Source organism: Pelodiscus sinensis, chromosome 15, assembly GCF_049634645.1.
Source record: "Pelodiscus sinensis isolate JC-2024 chromosome 15, ASM4963464v1, whole genome shotgun sequence".
Classification (NCBI taxonomy): domain Eukaryota; kingdom Metazoa; phylum Chordata; order Testudines; family Trionychidae; genus Pelodiscus; species Pelodiscus sinensis.
The window spans coordinates 8,533,965-8,558,782 of record NC_134725.1 but is presented as its reverse complement, the minus strand read 5'-3'; the positions used below and the strand labels follow the sequence as shown (position 1 = coordinate 8,558,782).

At 43.6% G+C, this 24,818-nt stretch overlaps 1 protein-coding gene across 1 annotated transcript in view; it reads right to left on the bottom strand.

Annotated features, from left to right (window-relative positions):
* SPPL3 (signal peptide peptidase like 3) overlaps positions 1 to 22,825 on the bottom strand; it is a 111,613-nt gene extending 88,788 nt beyond the window's left edge. The window contains exon 1 of the mRNA XM_075898071.1: positions 22,469 to 22,825. Within this exon, the coding sequence (XP_075754186.1) occupies positions 22,469 to 22,491 (23 nt within the window). The 5' untranslated portion in view covers positions 22,492 to 22,825. The remainder of the gene's footprint in view (positions 1 to 22,468) is intronic.
* Between the last annotated feature and the right edge of the window lie 1,993 nt (positions 22,826 to 24,818).

The following is a 24,818-nucleotide window of genomic DNA, read 5'->3' as shown; positions in this document are numbered from 1 at the left end:
ACCAATGGTCTGGTAGGACTTTAAAAACTAAACAAACAAACAAGAAGTGGGCTGTGCCCACGAAAGCTCATGATCCCATCTACATGTTTTGTTAGTCTATAAAGTCCTACCAGACCATTTGTTGTTTTTTAAGTTTATGACTCTTACAGTCATTGTCATGCACCTTACTTCATGTGCCCTTGCCTTACATGGGTGTCATTTAGTAATACTGAGGAGGGGAAAATCTATGCAGAGGGAAACCAGCAGAATCTGGCAACTCTATCAGTGGGCAACAGTCAACAAAATGTATGAAGTCTCATAGCACTAAATCAACTGGACTCATGACACTCAGGCTTCCATTGCCATCAGTAAATCTCCTCCTATTACAAAAGTGAAATCTGCATGTGTAGGAGTTAAGTTTTTCTGGGGCTGACCCAAGACATTAGAACTCAATCACACAGGGACTATGAACCACAAAACTCATCCCTCTCCATCCCAACACCACCACCTAGTACACAAAATTAAAGATTTTATAATCCATGATCAGGCAATCTTTCCCTTAGGGAAGAAGACAAAATCCCCACTTAACAGAGGTTAGTCCCTGCTTATTTTTAACTGTGGAAGGCATTCTGGAACCATGGTGATAGGTATAGTAAAACAGTGAACAGAAGAGAGACATAAAATGACTTTTGCTGTTGAAAAAGCAGACGGAATTGCAATTTAAGCACTATGAATCCCCACTCTGGAAAAAGCAAATTTCTGATTAAGTGTAAACACAGGGGAGAGACTTGGAGAGCTCACACTCCTTGAATAAGAAATTTGGACTCCCTTTGCACCAACCTAGCTAGCCTGAAGAATATTCTCACAGAATCAAAATACTCAGCAACTATATGAGTTTAATCTGAGAACATTTTGACTGAAATCCTCCAAAATTAGTTAAATCCCCAAATGTCACACCACTTTTAAACATATGGATATTAAGAAGATTTACAATATACAGAAAATTCTGAAATATTTACTCAGCAACTAACTTGCTTAAGGTGTAAAGCCATATAGAGAGACTAGGAAGAAGAAACTGAGCTGTCACTTCCAGGACTGTTTCCTATTTGTTAATCTGCCTCATAAATCCCCCCTACACTAGCCTAAAGTACTTGTTTCTCCCCTCCCATCACACTGAGACAGAAATGTTAATAGTTAATTATACTACTTCCAATAATAGGAGCTGACCTCAAAAGAGTCTTGAGTACCCCAAACATGTTACACTGGATTAACTTTAATTTGTTCACCTTAAAATGTCTTGCACGCTCTCAACATTTTTCAAATTCATCATGTGACGTTTCTGAGCACAGTAATCAATCCTCCTTGTAACATAAATAGCTCCACTGTACAGTGAGCTTACTTACTTTAAGGTTCACATGGCCATATTTTTAGAAACTCTGCTTCTGGCAGCCCTCCCACTGCACTGCCTCACATATGGCTCAGACTATGTGTACCTGTTTTCCCTCCACTGCCTCAATCATCTTGACTCCATCATCCCTCCAATTAAATGCTGGACCTGAGCCAGATTGTGCTCCACTGAATCTAGGTAGTGAGGTGTGCACACCCCCAAAACTGCATATCAATTACAATAGCAATGTTAGAGAGCTCCTGGATTTGATTCTTCTCTTTGGAGACCTGCATGTCCAATCCCATCTGGAAAAGTGTTGTCAGAATATAGTCATATACAAGACATTAGAGAAAATGAAGAAGAAAAAAAGGCATTCCAGTGTCAAGTGAATGCACAGGAGCTCCAGTAAAAGTATTGGAATGCAAGGGACAAGAAAAGGACTTCCAGTAATGTTCCAAACACCTGCCCATACTATGAGGAACTGGACAGCACTGATAATAAACTATGCCATCACCACGCCTAAGATGGGATGGACAGCTCTCAACAAAACACTCTACACAAAAGTAAGAACTTGCCCTTGCCTTGACACCATATTTACCAAGGGATCTGACCAGGAGATCCTCATGGGTAGCCAAGAACTGTACAACATGGAAGATTCAGAGATTGCACAAGAAACCCATGTGGATTGCTATACAGATAGCCACCCACAAAATACTACAGAGTGGAGCTGTGTCATGAAGTATTATGCACTGTACTACAATACACCTTCATAAGGGGATTTAAGCGACTGTTCTCTGGGTACTGGCAATCCCTTGTGCCATGTCCCAAGCTTACTACTCACTCTCCCTCCTTTCTTGCCCTTTCCCAGTCCAATGTACCCCTGCTCAAGATATTTTGCACCTGAAGGATTTAAAGAAAAATAAACACTGCATGATAGGCATGTTTACTGTTGAAAGAGATACTGAAAAAAAATGGTAGTAGGAAAAAATACTTTGACACAGTCATTAATACCCCGTTTTTAGCAAACTTGAGTTTTACACAGTAAACTGCCCAAATCAGGCTATGCAGACAGTCAAGTGGCTCTCAGACCATTATAAGGCATTCATAGCTTTACTTTGGGTTCAAAAAAATTCTGCAGAATTATATGCATTTTATAATGTGTTTTATGATGATCCATGGGTATCAAAGACAAGAACTCAAGAGAAAGACTGCTCTATTTTGGCAACACATACTGAAAGGCAATTCAGCTCTCCTAAGGCAGCCCCTATCAATATTGTTTCCTTCCATTCCTGCATCAGCAGAAAGGAGATCATCCTGGTAAACAGCAGCACTGCATAACTCTGATTTGCCCTTTCTTTTGGAAACTTAAATCGCTCAGATTTAAATCAGTTCACCCTGCTAAAGGGTGACTTGATAACAGTCTTCACATTTCTTAACGGCTGTTAAAAAAGGATGTTAATCAATTGTTTTCCAAATCCACCTGTAAATAGTAATAACTTTTACCTGAAGAAAGGAAGCTTTAGATCATAGATATCAGAAAAAAAAAACCTTTCTAAACATAAGGATAATTAACACGGAGATAGGTTATTGAGGGAAACTGTGGAATCCTATCATTGGAAGTTTAAGAAAAAGTTAGGGTTTGTCAACTCTGCTTTCAACAAGAACACCAGAGAACTAATAGTGCAAGTGTAATCACATTCTAAGCATGCAGCACACTAGCACAAATTAGATTTACAACCCAGCAGCTTTCCTTGAACTAAATAACCATATAGAAAAGCCCTTACACCAGTGGTCACCAACCAGTAGATCAGGATCTACTGATAGATCCTGGAGCTTCTGACAGGTGATCTTGACTGATCTGGCTGGGAGGCTGCCTTCAACTGCCTCTCCACCCACTGCTGTGCTGCTCCTGCCATGTCTTGGAGCTGCCCCCAGGAACCTCCTTGCTTACTGTGCAGGGTGGAAGAAGTGGAAGGAGGGGTTGCTGATGTCAGGGTGTCCCCCCACTTTCCATGTCTCCCATCTCCACAGAGTGAGCGAGCAGGATGGGGCCTCGGAGAAGGGATGGTGTAGGTGCAGAGCCACAGGGAAAGAGGCAGGGCAATGATTTTGGGGTTTGAGGTAGATCCTGGATTGACAAATTCAAAAAGTCATCTTGTGCTTAAAAAGGTAAACTTCGTTCTGTCTCACCACAGGGGGGAGGGTGGGGAATGACACAACTAGATGACTGTTAGAAGTCCTTCCATTCCTACATTATATGATCATATGATTTTACACTCTGAAAACATACTGATACTGAATGCTGCACAATCAGTAGATACAGAACCTTAGAGAAATTCTGAGTTTGTAATATTACATGACAATCTATTAGTTATGAATCTGAAAACTCCAATGATTCATCTTTTTTGCACTGAGCCCTAAATATTGTATGGAATGGGACTACTGACAAGTCAAAACATAACACAATGGTGGAACCAAGCTTGAAAAATAAGAACTTCATTAGTTCAATTATTTTCCTATATATAACTATCATAGAACTAATACAAATTAATACTTAGCATGTAATGCATTTTGTATCCTTGGATTTCTAAAGCACCAGGAGAGACAGTATTTCTATTTTATAAATAAATTCTCAATACTTCAGTTCTCTTACTGGTATGTGATTTAACCAGTGGCAGAGCTAGAAACAGAACCTAAGTCTCAGCTAGTTAAGACTGAGTTCTATTTCCACATCTATCATAACAACTTTGGTCAAGCAATTTAATCTTTCAGTGCCTCAGCTGACACTCCAACATACTTTCATATCCTGGTCAAGACAACACCTAAAAGCACAATGGCAATGCTCTATACCAGTGTTTCCCAAATGGTGTTCTGAGGAACCCTGGGGTTCCGCGAAGAGAAAACAAGGGATCCGTGAGAAAATTCCATTACAATAACATTTTATGATTAAAAAAATAATATTTAAGCATTTATGAATTTTACTGAAAACAATTTTCATTTGTGTTTGCCACAATAAGTGTTTCTGTGCAATGCCAGCTTAGCCAGAGAGTCACTACTCAGCGCTGCGTGCACAGTCAGTCAGTGGTGCGATTGCCTGTTATATACCACTGTAAATCCCTGTACTAATGCTCAGGGAGCGTGGATCACGTGGGTGACTAAATATGAATACACTTGTGCCACATCGGACAAAGTCGAAGCTTCAGCTGTCAAAACAATTGCTTGTATGGGAGTGTGCAGGCAGTGCTCTCGTGAATACTTTACTTCAGTATAGTCATGTGATTTCTTGTATTTAAAAATGTAACTGTGACAAATATAAATTGACTATGACAGATTAATCTACATATCTACAGTACATAACAATAATACTTGTTTGTGGTCTGCTTTTTCAGCTCCATATATAAGACTGTTATTAGGGTTTCCACAAAATTCTTTCGAGTTTAAATGGGTTCTACGGCCAAATAAAATTGGGAAACATTGCTCTATACCCCCTGCTCTGGCTCCCAGTACCAGTTCCACAGCCTGATCCTGATCTTCATTGCTATCAACCTATCTGAATCTAGCTGCATCACTGATCACTTCTCCATAACCCAAGACTGCTGAAGCCTTCTGGAACAATGTGGCTAACAAAGCCCAGAATTAGACAAGAAATATGAGTTCTGTTCTCGTGGCTCTTTTATGGAAAAACTGCTAGAGAAGATTAGGCAGAGCCAAAATCTGATTTCTGAGTATGCTGCAAGACATCTACTTAGATCTGAGAGGTCAGACAGGCATTTGGAACATGAGTATAAAGATTTAGTTTATCTGTGAAGTGCTTGAGTATTTTGTCAACAAGCACTACAGAAAAGCCTAAAATACTCACTGGCAAGTAGGAACTAGTGTCTGGGCAACCAGGGGATGGAGGGAGAACATGCAATCTACACAATTTCCCCACAAAATTTTAATTTTATTTTAAAATGTTTGTAGACATATGGTTGCAAAATCTACCTAGTGAAAATGAAGCTAATGTAAATGTATGCAATATTTTCCTCAGAAATCTAAAAATCACTTCACCGCCTTTTGCTGCTGTTCAGAGATTTCACTGCTAGGAAAACTGATAAGACTTTTCATGTTCACTTATTCAGTACCCCTATTATAACAGAAAAAGTGATGAAAATGGAGATATGCTCCTATTGTTTAGGAAAGCTAGACCAGTAGCAGTTAGGTAATGTGTAAATCCAAAAAGATGGCTAGAGGAAGGGTATGATCCAGTCCTTCACAGCCACAGGAAAGAGATGGAAATAAGGAAGATTCTATCGTAAGTCTCCTACTCCTGCAACAGTTAGGAAGAGTGTTCAAGTTTAAAAGTACAAGGTTAATGAAATTCCACAGCAAGGCCCAGCCTGTTCCTCCATTCCAGCAATGAGGGGCTAGGTTTCACCATTTTTGCTATTTACGAATATATTCATGTGTCCTGCACCATGCTTGACTAATAGGCATTTGATACAATTCACAAGCTTTACTATGATGTAAAATTAATGTCTGTAATTTTTCCAAATACTTAAGAATTTCCTGACAGCATTCTTCCCCCCAAGATCTGATGTCTAAAATGCCACGTTAGTTAAAATTTTGCAGGTCTTCTTGAAGAGCTTTTTTTGCTGTGGCTGTGGAATGTGGTATTTATTAGACACCCAGACTGTTTGCCCTCACTGTGGGCCTCTCTCTTCCCTGGAGGGTCCTTGCTCCCTAGAAACACCACATTGTTACTGATTTACTCCTGGATCCCCAATAACACATCCTCACCAGAGAAAATCAAAACACATGCAGAGGTCCTTGTTTTAGGAAAAAACAAACTAATTTTCCACATCTCTCTGTGGGCATGTTCCTCCACCCCCCCACACACACTTTTTAAAAAACAACCTAGATAGGGATGTTAAAGACTAGTCGACTACCTGATAAGCATTAGCTTGTAGGGCAGTCTTTTGACTAGTCAATATCCGCACCCTCTTGCTGCCTCTATGAAATATAGTCTTTTGACTAGTCAAATAGTCAATTAACCGCATTTTAACATCCTTAATCCTAGATTTGGCCTAGTTTCAATATGGTTAAATGAAGACGACTTTGTACTGACATAATAGAGATGTAGAATCAGCTCTGTTAAAAATCAAGATACAACCCAAGGTATGCTGGCTCCCAATCCAGAGCACTTTGCTATAGGCTCCAAAGTACTCTGTGAAGGGTGGTCTCATTGTCACCCTGTGATGGCACTGCTAAACAACGAGGTAGCTAAGTTCTGGCTTTGTTACCCAGATGTTGTCAAATTTTAGAAAAGCCTCATTCCCCTACACCCAGGCACTCTCTCAATGAGCACCTATCCCCTTCACCTGGATCCCTTTGCAGAATCTCACTCTCCCTAATCTCATCTGGATTAGGGATATGAATGGTTAACCCATAAGACTCTCTCTTAATGGATTAGCCATTGGTGGAAGGGCGGTGTTGAAGCAGCTCCCAGCCCATTGCAGGCAGGGCAACTCCAGCCGGCCAAAGCAGTCCCAATTTAACAGGATTTTACATCCCTTATCTGGCATCCCCAATAAGCCACTGTACATCCAGAAACCTACCGCATCTGGACTCTCGTCCCCTACTCCCCCCACCAAGCCACCCATAGCCAGATGGTTCCACAAAAAACCTCTTTACCCCACATCATTATCCCCCACACATACTAAGCTCCTCCACATGTATATCCTGTAGGGCTGAACCTTCCTGCCCACCCCTATTGTGCCTGGTGAGGAAAAGCAGGGCCCCAGGGTATTTCTGGGGCAACCTTAGACCTTACACGATGAGGTTCAGCCTCACCACCATGTCCCAGGGAAAGGGAAGACTGCAAAGTGACCTCCCACATCAATGAGGCTAGTGGCCTGTGTTCCCCATTGCCATGGTGGAGCCACCACATTTATTTTGGTTGACCCTGACCAATAAAATGTGCAATGTCTACAGCATGGCTTAAATTGGCTTAAGCACATCACACAGGGTGTCAAATTTTTCACCGTCCTGAGCTGTGTAATTAAGCTGACCTATCCTTCTACCGTAGGCCAGCTCTCTGATGTTTGAAGCTGATGAGTGCTATAGCTGGAGTAAAATTAGAATAAAATCTGGTGTCATTCACTGTGAAAAGTTTGAACCAAAAACAGGACTATGTAGCACTTTAAAGATTAACAAGATGTAGTCCTGTCAGTCTTTAAAGTGCTACATAGTCCTGTTTTTTGTTTCAGCTACACTAGACTAACACAGCTACATCTCTATTACTGTGAAAAGTTTGATTTTTGTCCCTGCTAACCAAACGCAAGTATGGAAAATATATCACATGCTCAGAGCCAACTGCAGTATGTCCTAACAGCCTTGAAAATAATGTTTTATTTAGTCTACTAGACCAAACAATACACACATAAAAACTGAAGGAATTGAACAGAAAGTTCAGCAAGAGTAGACAAGTTCAGAAGCTGTTTAAATGCTGCCTAAAACTCTAAAATATTAGAAACATATTGTTGGTGCCAGTTAGAGATACACTTTTTCACTCTTCAGATGAAAGAGACTGAACTGCATCTTTGCAGGCTTCAAGAGTGACCCAGTATGAAGAGAGATTTTGGCTCCTGAGCCCAGAGAGCGTGAAGAAATTAATTAGCTGCATTCACTGCATTGTTAGCTTGAGGTGTAACTCAAATTTTGTCCCTAATCAGACTCCTGTATGTTCACAAAAGTCTCTAGCTGGAGTTAAGTGGAGTTTTGGACTCAAGCTAGCTAGTCTAAGTGGGGGGGGGGGGGAGAAGAGTTGATGCTGATATGCTGCTGACATTTCAACTAGTAATGCAATGAGCATCTTGAGTTATATCCATTAAGTAACTGCTAATTCAATCATTCTGTGTAGCTAGCTAGACTAGTTGAAGCAAGGTAATTCGAGTGTACTAATTCTATGAAGTATAACTTTGAATGTTTCTCCTCATACACCTTCTGTCCACACAACTGAACCTAGCAGGCAGGAGTTCCGATTTTGTTTCACCCCAAGCTAGCGACGAGGTTACTTGGCAAATCGAGTCTGGGTGCTATTAGACCTCAATACTATCCCACAATTCCCCACTTGTCTACTTCCTCCCTTCTTCTATATTCAAGTTACCTGCACTGGTTGAGCATTTTAACTCCATATTTGACTGAGCCATTTCTGCTGCATAAACAGGCAGAAAGGTCAACTGGGTGCAGTACAAATCACTGATTTGCCCACTGAATTCCTTAATGGCATTCTCCTTAAAAGTTCTCACTACCAAAAGCTGTTTGCTTTTACTTTCAGAACTGACTGCATTAACAAACGATAACTCCATTTACAAACTGTTCAAATGAAATATTCTTCCCATGTCACCACCCTAGACATCAGCTTCATATTAGGTGGAAGAGAGCACTCCACAAAGGAATTTGTAGAGCAGTCTAATTTAGTGTACTACTGAGAACCATAGAAAATTCATCCATCAAAAATCCAACCCACCACATGGGTCAGTACAGCATCATTGTAGAGGGCAGTTATTCAGACCTCAGATGGGGACATCAGTACTAGGATAGTCTGGACTAAATTTTAGTGATGATAAACCCTTTCAGGTAAAGTGAGTACACATTGTACCTCCCTTAACCAGGACTCTGGTTGGGCAACATCTATGGTCCTGGTTAAGGGAGGTACAACCTGTACTCACTTTACCTGTAAGGGTTTATCTTCACTGAACTCCGAATCCAGGCCGCAGGGCAGGAGTGGCGACTCAGCTGGGAGCCCATGTGGTACGGGAGACAATGGGCGGTGCAGTGGGGAGATTTGGCCTCAGGAGCTGGATAGCAGCAGGAGGCCAGCAGCATCTACACAGCTCTGGCCCCAGCTGCACAGCACCAGCCGTGGCCACAGAGCTCCAGCCCTATAGCAGCCAGGAAGCACTGGCCACAGAGCTCCTGCCCTATGGCAGCCAGGAAACTCTGCCCCAGCTGTGGAGCTCCAGTTCCAGTGGCAGACAGGGAGCTCCAGCCCCAGCCATAGAACTCCAGCCCCAGCAGCAGTGGGGCCCACGGGAGCTGGGGACCTCCAACCCAAGGAGCGATGGCTGGCCAAGCATCAATGGGGTGCACTGCAGCCCCAAGCCGGGGGAAGGGGGCAGTGGTTTAGCACAGGTCAGGAGGGGAAGGACCTCCCCTGGTCTAGCAAAACCCCTCATTTGGTACCTGTCGTGCTGAGGATGTTGCATGAAGGAGATCCAACATGTATTTAAATAACATTGGGATAGGGGGGCCTGAGAGGAGCTATTCTTGTTGTTTACAACCAACTGCAACAGTTGACATACAGGAAATCATCTTCTAGAAACAAGAGTCTCCAAACCAGCCAGAGAGCAAAGGAAGCTCACTGAGCCCAGACAGAGATCTAGAAATGAAAATAACTTAATACAACAAAAGATGGAGAGGTCAATAATGCTCCAAAAAATCATATCCCTCTTTTAGTTTCTATTATAATGTTAGATTATGTACTGGTAGTATTTCTATGCCATAAAATAGGTGTGCACATAATATTGCACATGATGTCTGCATAGGTAAACTGGGCATTAAGGATACATTTTATTTATGAGACTGCACATCAAGGAATTGTTTTGTTAACGTTTGCCCTTACAGAAAAATAAAGTTGTGATTTTTTTTTTAAAGTCACAGGATAATGGTTCCTGTAATATTCCAAAGTTAAATATGTCCTTTTAAAAAGCCACTCCACCCTCAGCCCATACCCAAAAAAGAGACTTTCTTTGTACTTTTCTTGCTATATTTGTCTGTTTTGAATGTTTGTGGTGGCATGGCATTGGAGGACTATTTCATTTTGTTATGGTTCATAAAATATTACTTTGATTTTTAAAACGATGATGATTTTTTTTCTAATTGCCATAACAGAAGCACGTTTCCTTCTAAGGAGCTTACAAATTTTAAACATGACTGAGTGAGGATGACCAACCACAGAACATAATTACAATACTACAATTACAGAGTTAGTCTGTTTAGGAATGTACACATCATGGTGGTTCCATTGGACAGAAAGACCAATTCCTGTTTCACAGGGTACACAGAGTTCCTGAAGAAATATGAATGAAGAGTGTAGCAGCTCAGCACACCACCAGCACAGGAAGAGCATTCCACACATAAAGGCTTCATGAGAAGTTGTGGAAGAAAAGGATCATCAATGCTAGCATCACTGGCAGAATAAAAGGAGTGTTGCAGTATTTATGTTTCATTAATCTTATTAAAACTATTAAAATTGATCTTTTCAAAGTACATTACATAGCCCTGACCCAACTTTTGTTCATTATACTATTTTGAGTTCCACACTGTTTCTCCCTACCCACATAAATGACTAATTTGTTTCAAAATTTTTATTGTTAATCAGTTATGTACAAGCACAATATAACTGCTGCCAAAACACATTTTGTCACTGATTTTCCTTTAGATTTTAGTTTGGTCTACAGGAAAATGGTAATTTCCTTACAATATACAGTAGGCTTCCAATAATTCGGAACCTTTGGGACCTAGGTAGTGCTGGATTATTGGATATGCCAGACTATCAGGAGGTACTATAAGCTGGTTTTTTATATATTATACACACACATACAGTATATACTGTATATAAAGTGTTTTTAACCCTTTTTATTGTAGCACACGCACTGACCAGCATCAGACAATGCTTGTGGCAGACTGACTCGGTCCCGTCCTGTTTTGCTCGGTTCAGTTGATGCACTGATGACTTGTGACTCGTTTTTTGCTGAAGCTCACATACTAGGCTCTTGCCATTTTGATGCTGGACTATTGGAAGTGCCCTACAATTGGATGCCAGACTACTGGAGTTTTACTGTAGTAGGAAAAAATTGTTGAAATTATATTCTCATGATCTATCCAGAGAATAGGAGGACTTCTACATCCTGAGTATCAAGTTGGTCCCATGTAATAAGCTGATTATTTTAATAAATTTCAAAGCCAATGTTGCTTGTGACTATATGATAGGTTGTCATGGTGCCAGTAACACAAACTCTAATGGCTTTCCAAATGTTTCACGTATGACCTAGTCTTCATAAACAGAGTATGTGAACAAGCCAACATTTATAAGACAATCTGGAGGCATCCTCATTCAAAACAGTAGCTCAGGATTGTTTATATTATTGTATACTGACAGGAGCGGCCTGAGGCCGGCTGCAGCAGCTGACACCCTAGGCGGAAGGCGTGATCGGCACCCCCGCCTGCATGGCCATGCCGTCATCATGGGGCACCCCGGCGTCCTGTGACGTCATCATCGAGTGCCCGGGCTGGCGGTGCCCTAGGCAACTGCCTATTTGACTAGGCTCATGGGCCGCCCCTGTACACTGAAGAGATCTTTACAATGTCAGGCTCACTTACAAGACGACAGATATTCATTCAAAAGTCAAGTGTCAATGGTCTCAAGGAAGAGGCAGCAACTCTGCCAGTGAAGGAAAATCAGTATTTCAAGCCTGCAAAAATGTGGCAGTCAGAACTCTCTGAATTACAGAAGTCTCAAATGTTCTGACAATCTAGAAATATTTTGGGACATAAAATGGATGCTGAAGTTCTTGTATTATTTGTTCAGTGAAAACATCAGAACATGTTTGATGAGAATGATCCCAAAAGTATGTAAGCTCCTTAAATCATTACATGCTTCCCATCAAGCCTATACAGTAGACAAAAATTCAGCAGTTAGGAATGCTGTTTAACAGAGTAAAACACTCTTTAGAACAGACAAAATTAAAAACCAGTGACGAGAAAAGAAAGTGGCACAGTAACAACTGAGAGCAAAGATTTTTTTTCTCTGCTTTATGGTGTATATGACCCCAGGTGCAACCCCCTTACGTACAATGGATGGCAAACAACTCAAACAGACCTCAAAAATACTTGATCAATTGATGGAACATTTCAGTTTGTTTTGCAAATCACCCTTCCAACATTTCCAAGGAAGCAGTTAATACCCTTTCACATTGCTCAATAAAAAGAATTAGCACTAGCCCATACCTTATGAGAGACTGTAACAGCAATAAAGTAGCTACCACAAGGGAACACACCTGGATAAGATGGCATTCCAGGAGAGATCTAAGCAAGGTTGCTACAACTCTGCAGTGCAATACAAATGCTCTTCAACATTATTTAACAGCAAAAATGAAGTGCTACAGCTTTTCAAGGATGCCAACATGGTCCATCTTCATAATAGCGATGCTATCGAGTAGTTAACTGGAGTATCAACTACTCACTCCGCCCCCACAGCAGGAACAGGAGCTGGTGCTGGGACGAACCAGCTTAAAAGCCATTCCCCCAGCACTGGCTTCATTGTGACCTTTCCTGGGGGAGGGAATTAGGGGAGACTGTTGCGAAGCATCCTCTGGCCACAGTGGGCCAAGGCTCATTGTGGACAGAGGCTGCTCTGGCAGTAATCCCTGTCCACAGGAGTCCCAGCAGGGAGCTGGCCCCACCCCCATGGACAGGGGTAGCAGCTGCCAAGCAGGGGCTGGTCACTGAGAACAAGGGCTGCTGGACTCATTAGGTGCTGGGTTGAGCAGTCCCAGCTCGCACTGGTCCGGGGCTCTGTGCCTCTACATTCAAATGTAGTAAGAGCCCAGCAGTTCTTACTACATTTAAAATGCAGAGCCCGAGTGCAAGTGGCTCCTATAGTCAGCACAAGCCCAGACTACTCAGTCCCAGCTCAAACCGGTTCCTGGAGCTACCCCCAACTGTGGCTCTGCAAAATGGTCCTATCAACTAATTGTATAATCGATACAAATTGTATCGACTACACAATTAGTCAGATAACTACAATTTAACATCCATACTCCATAAACATATGGGTGAAGTACAACACGTGATAATCACAGGACATTTCCTTACTCTGTTGCTGGGAAAGCTCTTGCACAGGTCACATTTAAATATCTACCCCCTATCTTGCGGAAAGTTTCTATGTGGATTTTGGTCAGGGTAGAGCACTGTATACATGCTCTTCACTGTCTGTATACTTCAGGAACAGTATTAGATACTAAACTTGGTCTTTATATATAGTGTTTGTTAACTTCACTAAAGCTTTTGACTAAGTCATGAGGGACTAGACACTTTTATTCATCCTGAAAAGTGTATTTCTGTCCTTTGGTACATTCATGATAGCCAGAGTAGTGGAAAATGGCAAGAGGAACATGTGAAGGGGTTAACAACTCTTCCCTAATACAAAAACCAAAGGTCACACCATGAAATTAACATGCAGAAAGTTTAAAACAAATAAGTCCTGCACACGATGCACAAATCAACATGGTGAACTCATTGCTGGGAGACATTGTGATGGCTCAAAGTACAATTGGGTTTAAAAAATAATTATATATGTTCATGGAGGATAGGTCCATCAATAGTAATTTGCCAATACGGCCAGGGATGCAACCCCTTGGCTCACTCGATTACAATGAAGTCAAATATAAAAGATCTTCAGGTGGATCCTAGCAACTGAGAAGCAACAGCTGAGCACAGAACAACAGATCAGCAGATTTGACAAGTTAGTAATTACTTTGAAGCAGGGCACATTAACACTTTATGTGGCAAATACAAACAGCTCAAAGCAAGACTAACAGCTTGCAGTGGTGATGGACAACCTTGTCTGTCCCATATGTATGCTGACCATACGTCCTGATTTTTCTAGGACAGGCTCAAATTTAAATACTCAGTCCCAGTGCCCCATCAAGTAGTGAAATGTCCCAGAAAGCCCTGTTGGACATTTCACTACTTGATGGGGATACCAGTTGTGGGAAGAAGCAACCAAGAAATGGTGCCGAAACATGCCATTGCTCCTCGCACAGCACAGCAACCTCCTCCTCTTCTCCCTGCCTCTTCCCCCTGCCCGCAGCAGGGGTGCGTAGGCAGCTCCGTTTGAGCTTTGCCTGTGGCCGGCTGGGCCAATTTCCAGTGGCTTACAGCCCCTCCCTATTACTCTCTCCCCACAGGACTACCTCTGCCACACAGGATCCTGGTCTGGTGGCACCACCTCCTCCACCTCCGGGCTGCCTTGGAGCACCAGCAGGAACCACATGGAGCACAGCTGGAGCTAACATGTCCCTAATTTTGGTTCAGAAAATATGGTCACCGTACCCATATGTAATTATTATTTGTTCCTGTATTGATCTGACCTCAAACAGATGAGACTCCACCATAATCATCAATTAGGTTTTCATGGGGTATTTCAATAATAGGCACCAAAAGCAAATGAGAGATGACTAGAAATAAAAGTTTGGTTGGCCAATTAAACATCATAGCAAAGATATTATTCTCTCAGTTATCTATCAAATACAACTTAAGCACTAAAAAAGTAATTTAGTTTCACACCAATGACATCAGAATCTGACCTGTCCTTCTTCCAGGTTCTTGGAAGTCTAGTTTACCATTTTAGAAAGTTAAATACTTTCTCACAAGTTATTGCAGGAAAGATAAAAAGTAATGTCTAGTCTTTGAGACATATTTGAAGACAGTTTTGTTTTGTTCTGCTCATTATTATCTTCTCCGCTTCTTTGTTCCCAAGTTCAGCATCAGTGTTCCCTGTAACCCAGGCCTGGGCAAAATACAGCCTGCAGGCCGGATCCGGCCTACAGAGGCAGTGGGAAGCCTCAAGGCAGGTTCCCCTGCTTGCCCTGCAGCCCTGCACCCCACTCAAATGCAGCTGCCAGGCCCCATTTCTGTTTCAAAACTGGAGGGGAAGGGGAAAGCTTCAGGAACTGTCCCCAACCCCAACATAATCCCATAGGATGGATTCTGGCCAGAAACGGGCCAACAGGAGCTGCCTATTTAAATAACAGGCAGCCAAGAAGAATTATGCCCCCTCTCTTCAGCTTAGTTATTCACACAAGCACATGACCAGGCTGGCAGGCTGTGAAACATTTTAACCTCTATAAGCCTTAGCTCTACAGGAAGGCAGGCAGGTTTGGCTGCTAGCTGGTAAATCTCTTGGCCAGAGCCTATCTCTGGCACCCAAGCCTCTCCCATCTCCAAACCACTGCCCCTCCAATCAACATACTCAACCCTCTGCCCTCCTCTTTCACCCATACTCGCTCCCAGATCTGGCACCTCAATCTCCTGACCCAGATCACAATCCCTTTTTACCCTAGGTCACATCCCACAGTCCTGCACTCCAGTCCCCTGCTGTAGGTCACAACTGCCTCCTTCACTCAAACACCCTCTCAGACTCCAGTCTCCCTCCTGCACCTCAAACCCTTGCCTCCAACTCCCTTCTGCACCCAACCTCCATCTCAAACCCCAGATCTCCTCATTAATATCATGGAAGTGTGTGGCCCTTGACCACTTTCCAAAATCTTGTAATGGCCCCCATCAAAAATTATTGCCTAACCCTGCTGTAAGCTGTGTGCTTGGAAAGCCACCCAGGAGAGATTCAGGTACTATCCAGATGATCAGCAGAGTGCCCACAGCCGGCAGCATGTGTTCACTAGTGGTGCACATCAGTACATGCCTCGGTACACATAAAATGTATTCAGCATGTGGGTGGAAAAAATTAGATGGAACACTATTCAGCTTTTTTCAGAGAACATGTTAAGTCTTGATCTCAAGCTTCATCTTAGGCTAGTCAACTACAGTGCCAAAAGGCTTCTGCTTCCTCATTGTGAAAGGAAAAGAAAGGCTGTTCATGATACAAATCTTAACAATCAAGCCCAAAGCCTTACTCAATATGAAACCAATTCATGCAGAGTATTCACATCTAAAAAAGTTTGCTATCATAAGCGTCAGCAAAACCTGAAGATTAATTTTAATTGGCCTGAAGAAGTTTGAAAACACAATGCAGCAGTTTCCTATATCTGGATTCAGAATAAAAGTATAAGGGCTATGACTATTATAGGTAAAAATTCAGTAACTAATCAAAGGTATCACTTGTGTTGGAGATGCGTGTGCTTGGTCAGATGCCGTTTTCCACTTTTGAAGTTTGACAGGATTTTTCTGACCTGTGACTAGCAGATACTAGGAATGTTTAAAAGCATTTAAGTATATGCAATGCTATTTTTTTGTCACGATAGGGCCTGGTACTCAGTACTGGAACCTCCAGTCAAGGCTCAACTTTTCCCCTGGAGTACCAGCACCTTTTTTTTTTTTTTGGTAAACACAAAAAAAGCACTGAGTATATGTATAACCACTTGAAAAATTCAGCAATTACAAGCCGGGTCCCCACCAGCACTGGCTCCAACCTGTCCCCTACCTCTACCTCTGTATCAGAGGCAGCAGTCTAGTCTTTTTAATCTAGTAAAGTATACTTCAACCTCTTTTAATCCAGCAACCCTGGAAAACAGGGTTTGACGGATTAAAGATTTTGCCAGGCCAAGGAGCGAGTGAGGGGGATGGAGTGCTTACCTGGCACTCTACATCCTCCACTGCTCCACAGCCTCCAGCAAAGTGTGTCACTTCACTGTCAGTTCCCACAGCTGCAGGGTGTGGGTGCGGTTGAGCAGTAGCACACACAGCCGTTCCACCTCTGCCTGCTAGTATCTGTACCACAGGTGTGCCCGAATTAGGGACACCCAAAGCACAGAGATTATAATACATAACAGTTCAAAGTCTGGAAGTTGAATTCAGACAGGAAATAAGATCAATTTTTAACAGTGAGAGTAATTAACTACTAAAACAACATATCTGGCATTTTGATAGATTCTCCATTGCTATTTTTAAATGAAGATTAGATTTTTTTAAACAATTAAAGGGCATGAGGTGTAGGGGTGGGACTCAAAGGGAAGCAAAGGGCTGGGTTGAGGCTAGGTGGTCATGCAACACAGTATTTGCAGAGTCATTATGAGCATAATAAATATGCAAATAAAAATGCTGCCAGCCTGCCAAAGATTTCTGAATGCGTTTGCTAGTCCTAGGCATAATAAAGATTGGGAACCACTGTTTTAACCTATCTGAACTAACAATCATGAATTTAAAAGTTACCGTTTTTCTACAAAGGAATTTCACTACCCAATAACAGAAAGAGACTGCTGAACTGGAATTCCTTTACGAATCTGACACTGTTAACCTGGACTTGAATAAAGACATTAATAGGTTAACATATTACAAAGCCAATTTCCCCTGCCTTTGACATTCACATTTTCACATCTAAAGCTATGAATGTGACACATCTAGCCCACTTAATTAGCTTCATTAACACAGGTCCTACAATTGACAGGTAACTGTTTTTGCTGTGAGTGTGAGCGAAAGAAAAAACCTGGATTCTGCTATTTCAACTCCAACTCATCTGATGAAGTGGATTTTACTCTCAAAAGCTCATGATCTACATATTTTTGTTAGTCTCTAAGTGCCACAGGACTACTCATTTTTAAAGTTACAAACTAACAAGGCTATTCATTTGAGACTTTTTAGAATGCTCTATATTACACTTAGCCATAGTACTGGGAGAGGACGAGGCTAAAGTTATAGGAAATATACTTCTGTTTTTAATCAGGCTAATGGTGAAAGACCATTTTTGGTCCCTTATGCTCCTCGTCTTCCATATAAACCAAATGTAGGAGAACCTTTTACAGTCTCAAAGAGAAAGAAATAAAACTGACTATTTCCAGAGTGAGTAAGGAAAAGGGGGAAATTACATCAGGACTTGAAAATTAAAAGACCTACCAACTAGAGATTAGGGATTAAAATCCTAGTTATTCAGTTAACCAGTTAAACATTATGTTTAACCAGTTAACAGGTTAAACAGGGAGAGTAGGGGGTTGCTGTGGCAGGTTTGGTGCTGCCTCCCCATCACAGACAGGAACTGCTCTGGCTAGGCAAGGCACATTGCAGACAGGGGCTGCTCCCACCTGACTGGAAACACTCCCCACCAACACTACAGCGAGCACAGCAGGGCTGGAGCAGTCCCTGCCCACAGGTTAACCATTCATACCTCTACTAGAGATAAATAAGAAATGCATGCTACTTTCCCTCCTAAGAAGGATCCAATGGAGACTAGGTATGTACGGGAGTAGTTGACCACTCACATATCCCTCCCCTTGCAGCCTTGAGACACTGCTGCCACAAAACAGCCTCTGTCCAAAGGGGGTCCCAGCAGGGAGTTGGGACCCCTGCAGACAGGGGCTGCTTTGCGGCAGCAGCCCGACTGCAGGAGTCCCAACTCCCCGCTTGGACCACTGCTCACAGGGACTGCTGCTGGCTGGGCAAGCAGCCCAGCTCAAGTCCCAGCTCATGCTGGGTGCAGGATCAAACCCTGCCATAGCTCTGCAATTTAAAAGGCATTTGGAGCCAAGCAACCTGTCCCCCAGCCTGTACTATGTTTTAAATTGCAGAGTCACAGAAGGTTTGGTACCGCACCTGGCACGAGCTGGGACTGAACCAAGCTGCCCATAGACTAATCAAATAGCCAATAGAATTTTTATTGATTACTCAATTAATTAAATACCTGCCTGTCAACATCTCTAATGGAGGTACCCTGGAGAGAGAGAACAGCGTGCCCCTTACAACACAAATTGCTGGGAAACAAGGCAGGCCTGGACATTTTCACAAAGTTACCATCCACAGATTCTGCTGCCTTCATTCCCTTCTTCTACATTGACACTGACTATATGTATGTCTGAAGTTAGAATTTTCTTCAACTATTAATGTCTGTCTCAGACACCCCAGCTGTTACTATGATGAACAGCCGCTTTCCCTTTTCCCTGGTGCTCTCAAAGAGGTAAAACTCCTTTCTGATTGATGAGACAGTCTGAAAACACACCGACTTCCTGGCTTGGAAGACAGTTTGGAGAAATTGCCACTCTGTTTCTACTCACTCCCATGAAATACTTTTGCTGTCACCTTCACCATAGCAGGATTAAACTTATAATTCTGACATTCATGAATTTCCACAGTAATTCAATGATAAATTGCATCAATTCAATTTCAATGCCTTTCAGAATTTTTAAGCAGTAGCACAGGAACAAACTACATCCCCTGTGAGCTACATTCAACTCTTGCAATCACTTGGCAGAGAAAGTCTCCCCACTCACCATTAGCAAGCATTTTCATACAACACTTTTTAAAATAATATTTCCTTCTGCCACTGGCTCAATACTGCATATCAGGAAAAAACTATTTATAGTCACACCAGAAAACAAATTCTTGTTACTCATCCTGAGAATCGTACACCACTTTTGAAATACTAACATCTATTTGGCCATTTAGAAACAATTCAGCAGACTGAAAAGGCTCTAAGAAAAATAAGAGTTGGTTACTGTTCTGTGTAGAATTGAGACTATTTTTATAAAATCTTTGTTTAAAGAAGAAAAATCAGAGAGCACTTGTTGTATTTAAAAGGCATGATAAAAAGCGGGTCAACCTTCCTTTTCATATTGACCCTAATTTTAAGAAAAGGAATCACAGCAAAACATAAATGCAGGTAAAATTAAAACAAATTAAAGAAAACTTGTAATAAAATTTCAGCTTTATATCTAATAACAATGGAATAAAATACTCAAGTATCAAAATTACAATTTTCCCACCACTTACAAATTAACTGTTCTACCAACTGAAATCTTAGAGCTATATTATATTATCTCATTCCGTATAAATCATTTTAGACAATGTTTGTGGCCTGTAACCAAGTTTTGTAATCATGATTTTAAAATATACTTCATATAAACACATTGAAATCTAGAAACTGACTGTGTGAACGGAATCTGAATTATCTGGATTTACAAAGTTAAGTGACTATAATTAACAACATTGATAGTTAGACATGGTAAGATGAGGTGATCAAATATTATGCTTCAGGACAGGAAATAAGATCCATTGGTGTTAAAAAAAAAAAGCCACATACCTCCCACCTTACACCTACAATTGTCCAGTAGGGTACATGGGAAAATGGGACCAAAAATCCCATAAAGCATCATGTTGGCTGCTGTCAAAGGCAGATATCCAACGTGTCAGAGAAATTATGTTATCCTATGGGACAGAAAATTCATTCGCCTGGATAAAGTTGCCTATTAAAGCACAAAAAGAAGTTTAGATCCAGCAAATGGAGAGGAAATGAACCACCAACTGTGAAAGAGCACAGCAGCACCTCCTATTTAATGGCTTTCCAAAGACACACTAGTTTTCTACTTAACACCACAGATACTTCTGATACTGTTAGAAAATTGTGAACAGAACTATATTACCATACAAAAATAAAGAAATCCAGAGATTTTTTTATTGAAGTGATCAGTAATTAGTTGCTTTGCAAGAAAAGAAGTGACAATAGCTATAAAATACAAGTGTTCAATTCCAAACCACATCTGTCATTCTTCTCACATTATGTTGACAAAAGCCACAAATATCAACTGAAAGCAAACCGTGATACTGTGGATATTAATGGATAGAGGTTAAAACCAAATTACTCAATCTGCTGAGAGACTTGTGTGTTTTTCTGCTATAGCACAGGGAGCCATAGCTCTATTCATCTAGCATGTGGTTAAAATCCCAGCTCGCTCCCATCTTCAGCTTCACTTGCTTAATGTACTTTGGCTATAGAAAAATTAATTTCCGTCAGATTAAATACTGAAGTTATTTTGATGATTATCTTTAATATTATTCTAAAAATAGAACATATAAATATCAACTGAACCTATCTGAAAGGGAACCAAAGGCACTGATAAAGATACTCAGAAGCACTTAATAGAAACGTGACAGAGATGCAGCCGTGTTAGTCTGGTCTAAGTGAAACAAAAAACAGAACTATGTAGCACTTTAAAGGTTATTCATTTGCTCAATGAATAAATGCAATGCCTCCTCTTCATATAGTACATTCTAAGGTCAAAAGCTCAAGTTTTTCCCCCTTAAGAACATAACAGCAGCCATACTGGGTTAGACCAATGGTATCCTTGTTTGCCGACAGTGGCAAAAACCAGATGCCCCAGAGGGAAGGAACACAACAGGTAATCCTCAAGTAATTCCTCCCCTGTCATTCACCTCTAGAAAAAAACAGAGGATAGGGACACCATTCCTACCCATCCTGGCTAACAGCCATTGATGAACCTAACCACCATGAATCTATCTAGTTGTTTTCGGAACCCTGTTAAAGTCCTAGCCTTCATCACATCCTCTGGCAAAGAGTTCCACAGATTGTGTGCTGAGTGAAGAAAAACTTGCTTTTGTGTGTTTTAAACCTAATGCCTATTAATTTAATGTGGTGACCCCTAGTTCTTATATTGTGGGAATAAGTGAATAACCTTTCCTTTTTCACTTTTTCCACACCACTCATGATTTTATAGACCTCAGATTAATGTGTCTCTTAATAATAACCTCAGAAAACTTTCAGAAAAAATGAGAACCACTCTCAGCTCTACAACAACAAAATAGCTTAAAATGTAGAAGAGCGAAGCGCCAGGCCGTTCTTTCTGGCAATTCAGCTGTTCCTTTGGCATCTTCACACAACTACATTCTCTGCGCTATTTTCTTTGTTAATCCTCGAAATAATCAAAAGCAGACTGTGTCAAGTGTAGAATCCTGAACGCCAGCTAAGCCTGACAGCGGAGGAGGGCATACAGAAGATTGCCCCCATTCTCATAGGCTCTCTCATACCACTTCACACAGGAACTGGCCTCTTCATCCTGTTTTCTTTTCTTTTTATTAATTTCCTTTATACAGCAGGATCAGTAGGTGGAAAGACAGACAGACAGAAAGAACAAAACACTGCCCCTCTCTTATCAAGGGAGTTATTCTGATCCGGAGCTGGGTTTGGAGCTCAGGTGAGGGAGGATTAACAGGCACGACAGGAACCCCATTTCGCTCCTGACTTTAGGTCTGGGAGGCGATTCGTGGGCAAGGCAGGGACGTGCCCAGGTGAGGTACGAGGGCCCCCGGCCGCTACGGAAAGGGGTCCGGAGCAGCACTCGGTACCTGCAGAGACCTGTGCCGCCGATCGAGGGGTGGGGGGTCCCGCGGCCACCACCCCCCCCGCGGCGGGCGGAGCGCGCGGCCCGGCGGTGACAGCTCTCGGCAGACCCCGCTGCCTGCGGGGAGGGGCTGGGCCCGCCCCGAGCGATGCCGCGCGGCCCCGGCCCCAAGGACACCGCCCGCCCCGCCGCTCACCAGGAGTAGGTCTGCTCCGCCATGGCTGCGGCGGGCGGGCGGCCGAGCTGCGCGGCGCGGGCCAGGCCCCGGCTCCTCCTCGTCCCTGGCTCCGGGGCTCAGTGGCGGCCCCGCTGCGGCTCCCGGCCCAACATGGCGGCGGCTGCAAGCGGGGAGCGGAGCGAAGGGGTCCCCGCCCGGCGGGGGCGCTGCTCAGTGGCCGCGCCACAGGGCCGCGCTCGGGCGCCGACGGCGGGCAGGCCCCATGGCCGGGGGGGGGCGGGCGGCGGGCGCTGCGGGGGGGAGCGGGCGAAACGCCGAGCACCGAGCGCCAAGGCGAGGCCGCTCAGAGCCTGCTCGCGCACGGGGGGCGGGGCCTCCGGTGGCGCGGGTCACGTGCCCACAACACGCTCACGTGCCGCCGCCGCCGGCTGCCTGGCGCAGACGCGTTAGGGAAGCTGAGGCGGCGTGTGGGCGGGGCCGAGGGGCTGCTGAGGGCAGGTGCGCGCTCGGGAACCGGGGTCATGGACCCTTCCGGGGGGGCGGGGTCTGAGCTATTCCCTCCCCTCGGAGCGGGGACATGGACCCTTCCGGGGGGGGGGGGGGGGGTCTGAGCTATTCCCTCCCCTCGGAGCGGGGACATGGACCCTTCCGGGGGGGGGGGGTCTGAGCTATTCCCTCCCCTCGGAGCGGGGACATGGACCCTTCCGGGGGGGGGTCTGAGCTATTCCCTCCCCTCGGAGCGGGACATGGACCCTTCCGGGGGGGGGGTCTGAGCTATTCCCTCCCCTCGGAGCGGGGACATGGACCCTTCCGGGGGGGGGTCTGAGCTATTCCCTCCCCTCGGTGCGGAGACATGGACCCTTCCTGGGGGGGGGGGTCTGAGCTATTCCCTCCCCTCGGAGCGGGACATGGACCCTTCCGAGGGGTGCGGGTCTGAGCTATTCCCTCCCCTCGGAGCGGGACATGGACCCTTCCGAGGGGTGCGGGTCTGAGCTATTCCCTCCCTTTGGTGCTGGGATATAGATCCTTGGTGGGGGGGACATGGAGCCTCCTGGGGGGCAGTCTGAGTTGTTCACTTCTAGGGGTGGCCTACTTATCCCATGTGCCTGTCCTATCCTGGCTGGGTGCAGGACTGGAGCCTGCTCGTTCTGAACTATTACAATTAAAATTCCCTTGAGGTGCAAGAAAACAGTCTGGGGAATAGCACTAGGGTGGAGCCTGCACCTGGTGCCCTTCCTTGCAGGTCAGAATGAGTCTGAGAAGCCATGCCAAAGCATTAAGGGTCTCCTCTCAGCAACAAGACTGCTTTGAGGGCTGTGGTTCGCCTGACCTTCTGCAAGAAACCTGCCTCTCTCCCTGGTGCACCTGCCTTTCTGAAGAGGGCTGATGATAGTCCTATGAGTTTAGCTCCTCTCAGCTCTTTTGTCTTTCTAATGCAACCAGTGTAAACGCAGTAGGAAGGAGCAGCAAGAATTTTGTACCAGATTAGAACCCTAAATGGTGGAAACAGAACAAAACTGAGCAGCATTCTGAGCCATGGCACAACTGGTTTGTTTCTCTTGGTTCATTGAGTTCTGCTGGCTATGAAAGTCTGATTGCTGGAAATCCCACCTTCCATCTGAAAAGCTCATTTGGGAAGTGTTAGCTCTGCAGGAGTTTGGAAGTCTGTAGAGGGAATGGTCCTTACCGGATCAGGTACAGACTAGGAAAGCTCTTGTAGGGTGTGAGCAGAGAGTTTGGATGATGAGGTAGACTCAGAAGAATGGGGGAGTCTCAAGATGTCTTTCGGTAGTTTGGACTGTGCCCACGAAAGCTCATGATACCATCTACATGTTTTGTTAGTCTATAAAATGATGCCAGACTATTTGGTTTTTTTTAGTAGTTTATAAGTTTAGAAACCAAAGCTTACGCATCAGAAATTTAAACGTACAGCCATAAAGAGAAAGGCTGTACATGAGTCTTATTTATCCATATCTTGTTCTGACATGTTGCAGTTTGCAAGACCCCAGAATAATAGAGTCAGTTTAATAATTTAGGGCTGAGGAACCTAGGAACATCAGAATTTACATATGAGATTAAATGGGGTGGGCAAGATACCTCTCGCAGGCCCGATGCAGCCCGCCAAGCCACCAGATCCATCCTTTGACCACTCAGCCAGGACCCTCAGGCACACAGCAGCACTGTTTTAAGCATAGGGCTGCACCATAGGCTTCTCTACTCTGGAGGGAGGGGGAAGCTTGGGGTGATCTCCCCACACACACACCAATTTTCAGCTCCTATTGGCTGGAAACAACGAGCCAATATGAACTGACTGCAGCCAATCTCTCAGCTCCTATTGGCCAGAAACAATGAGCGAACAGGAGCTGAT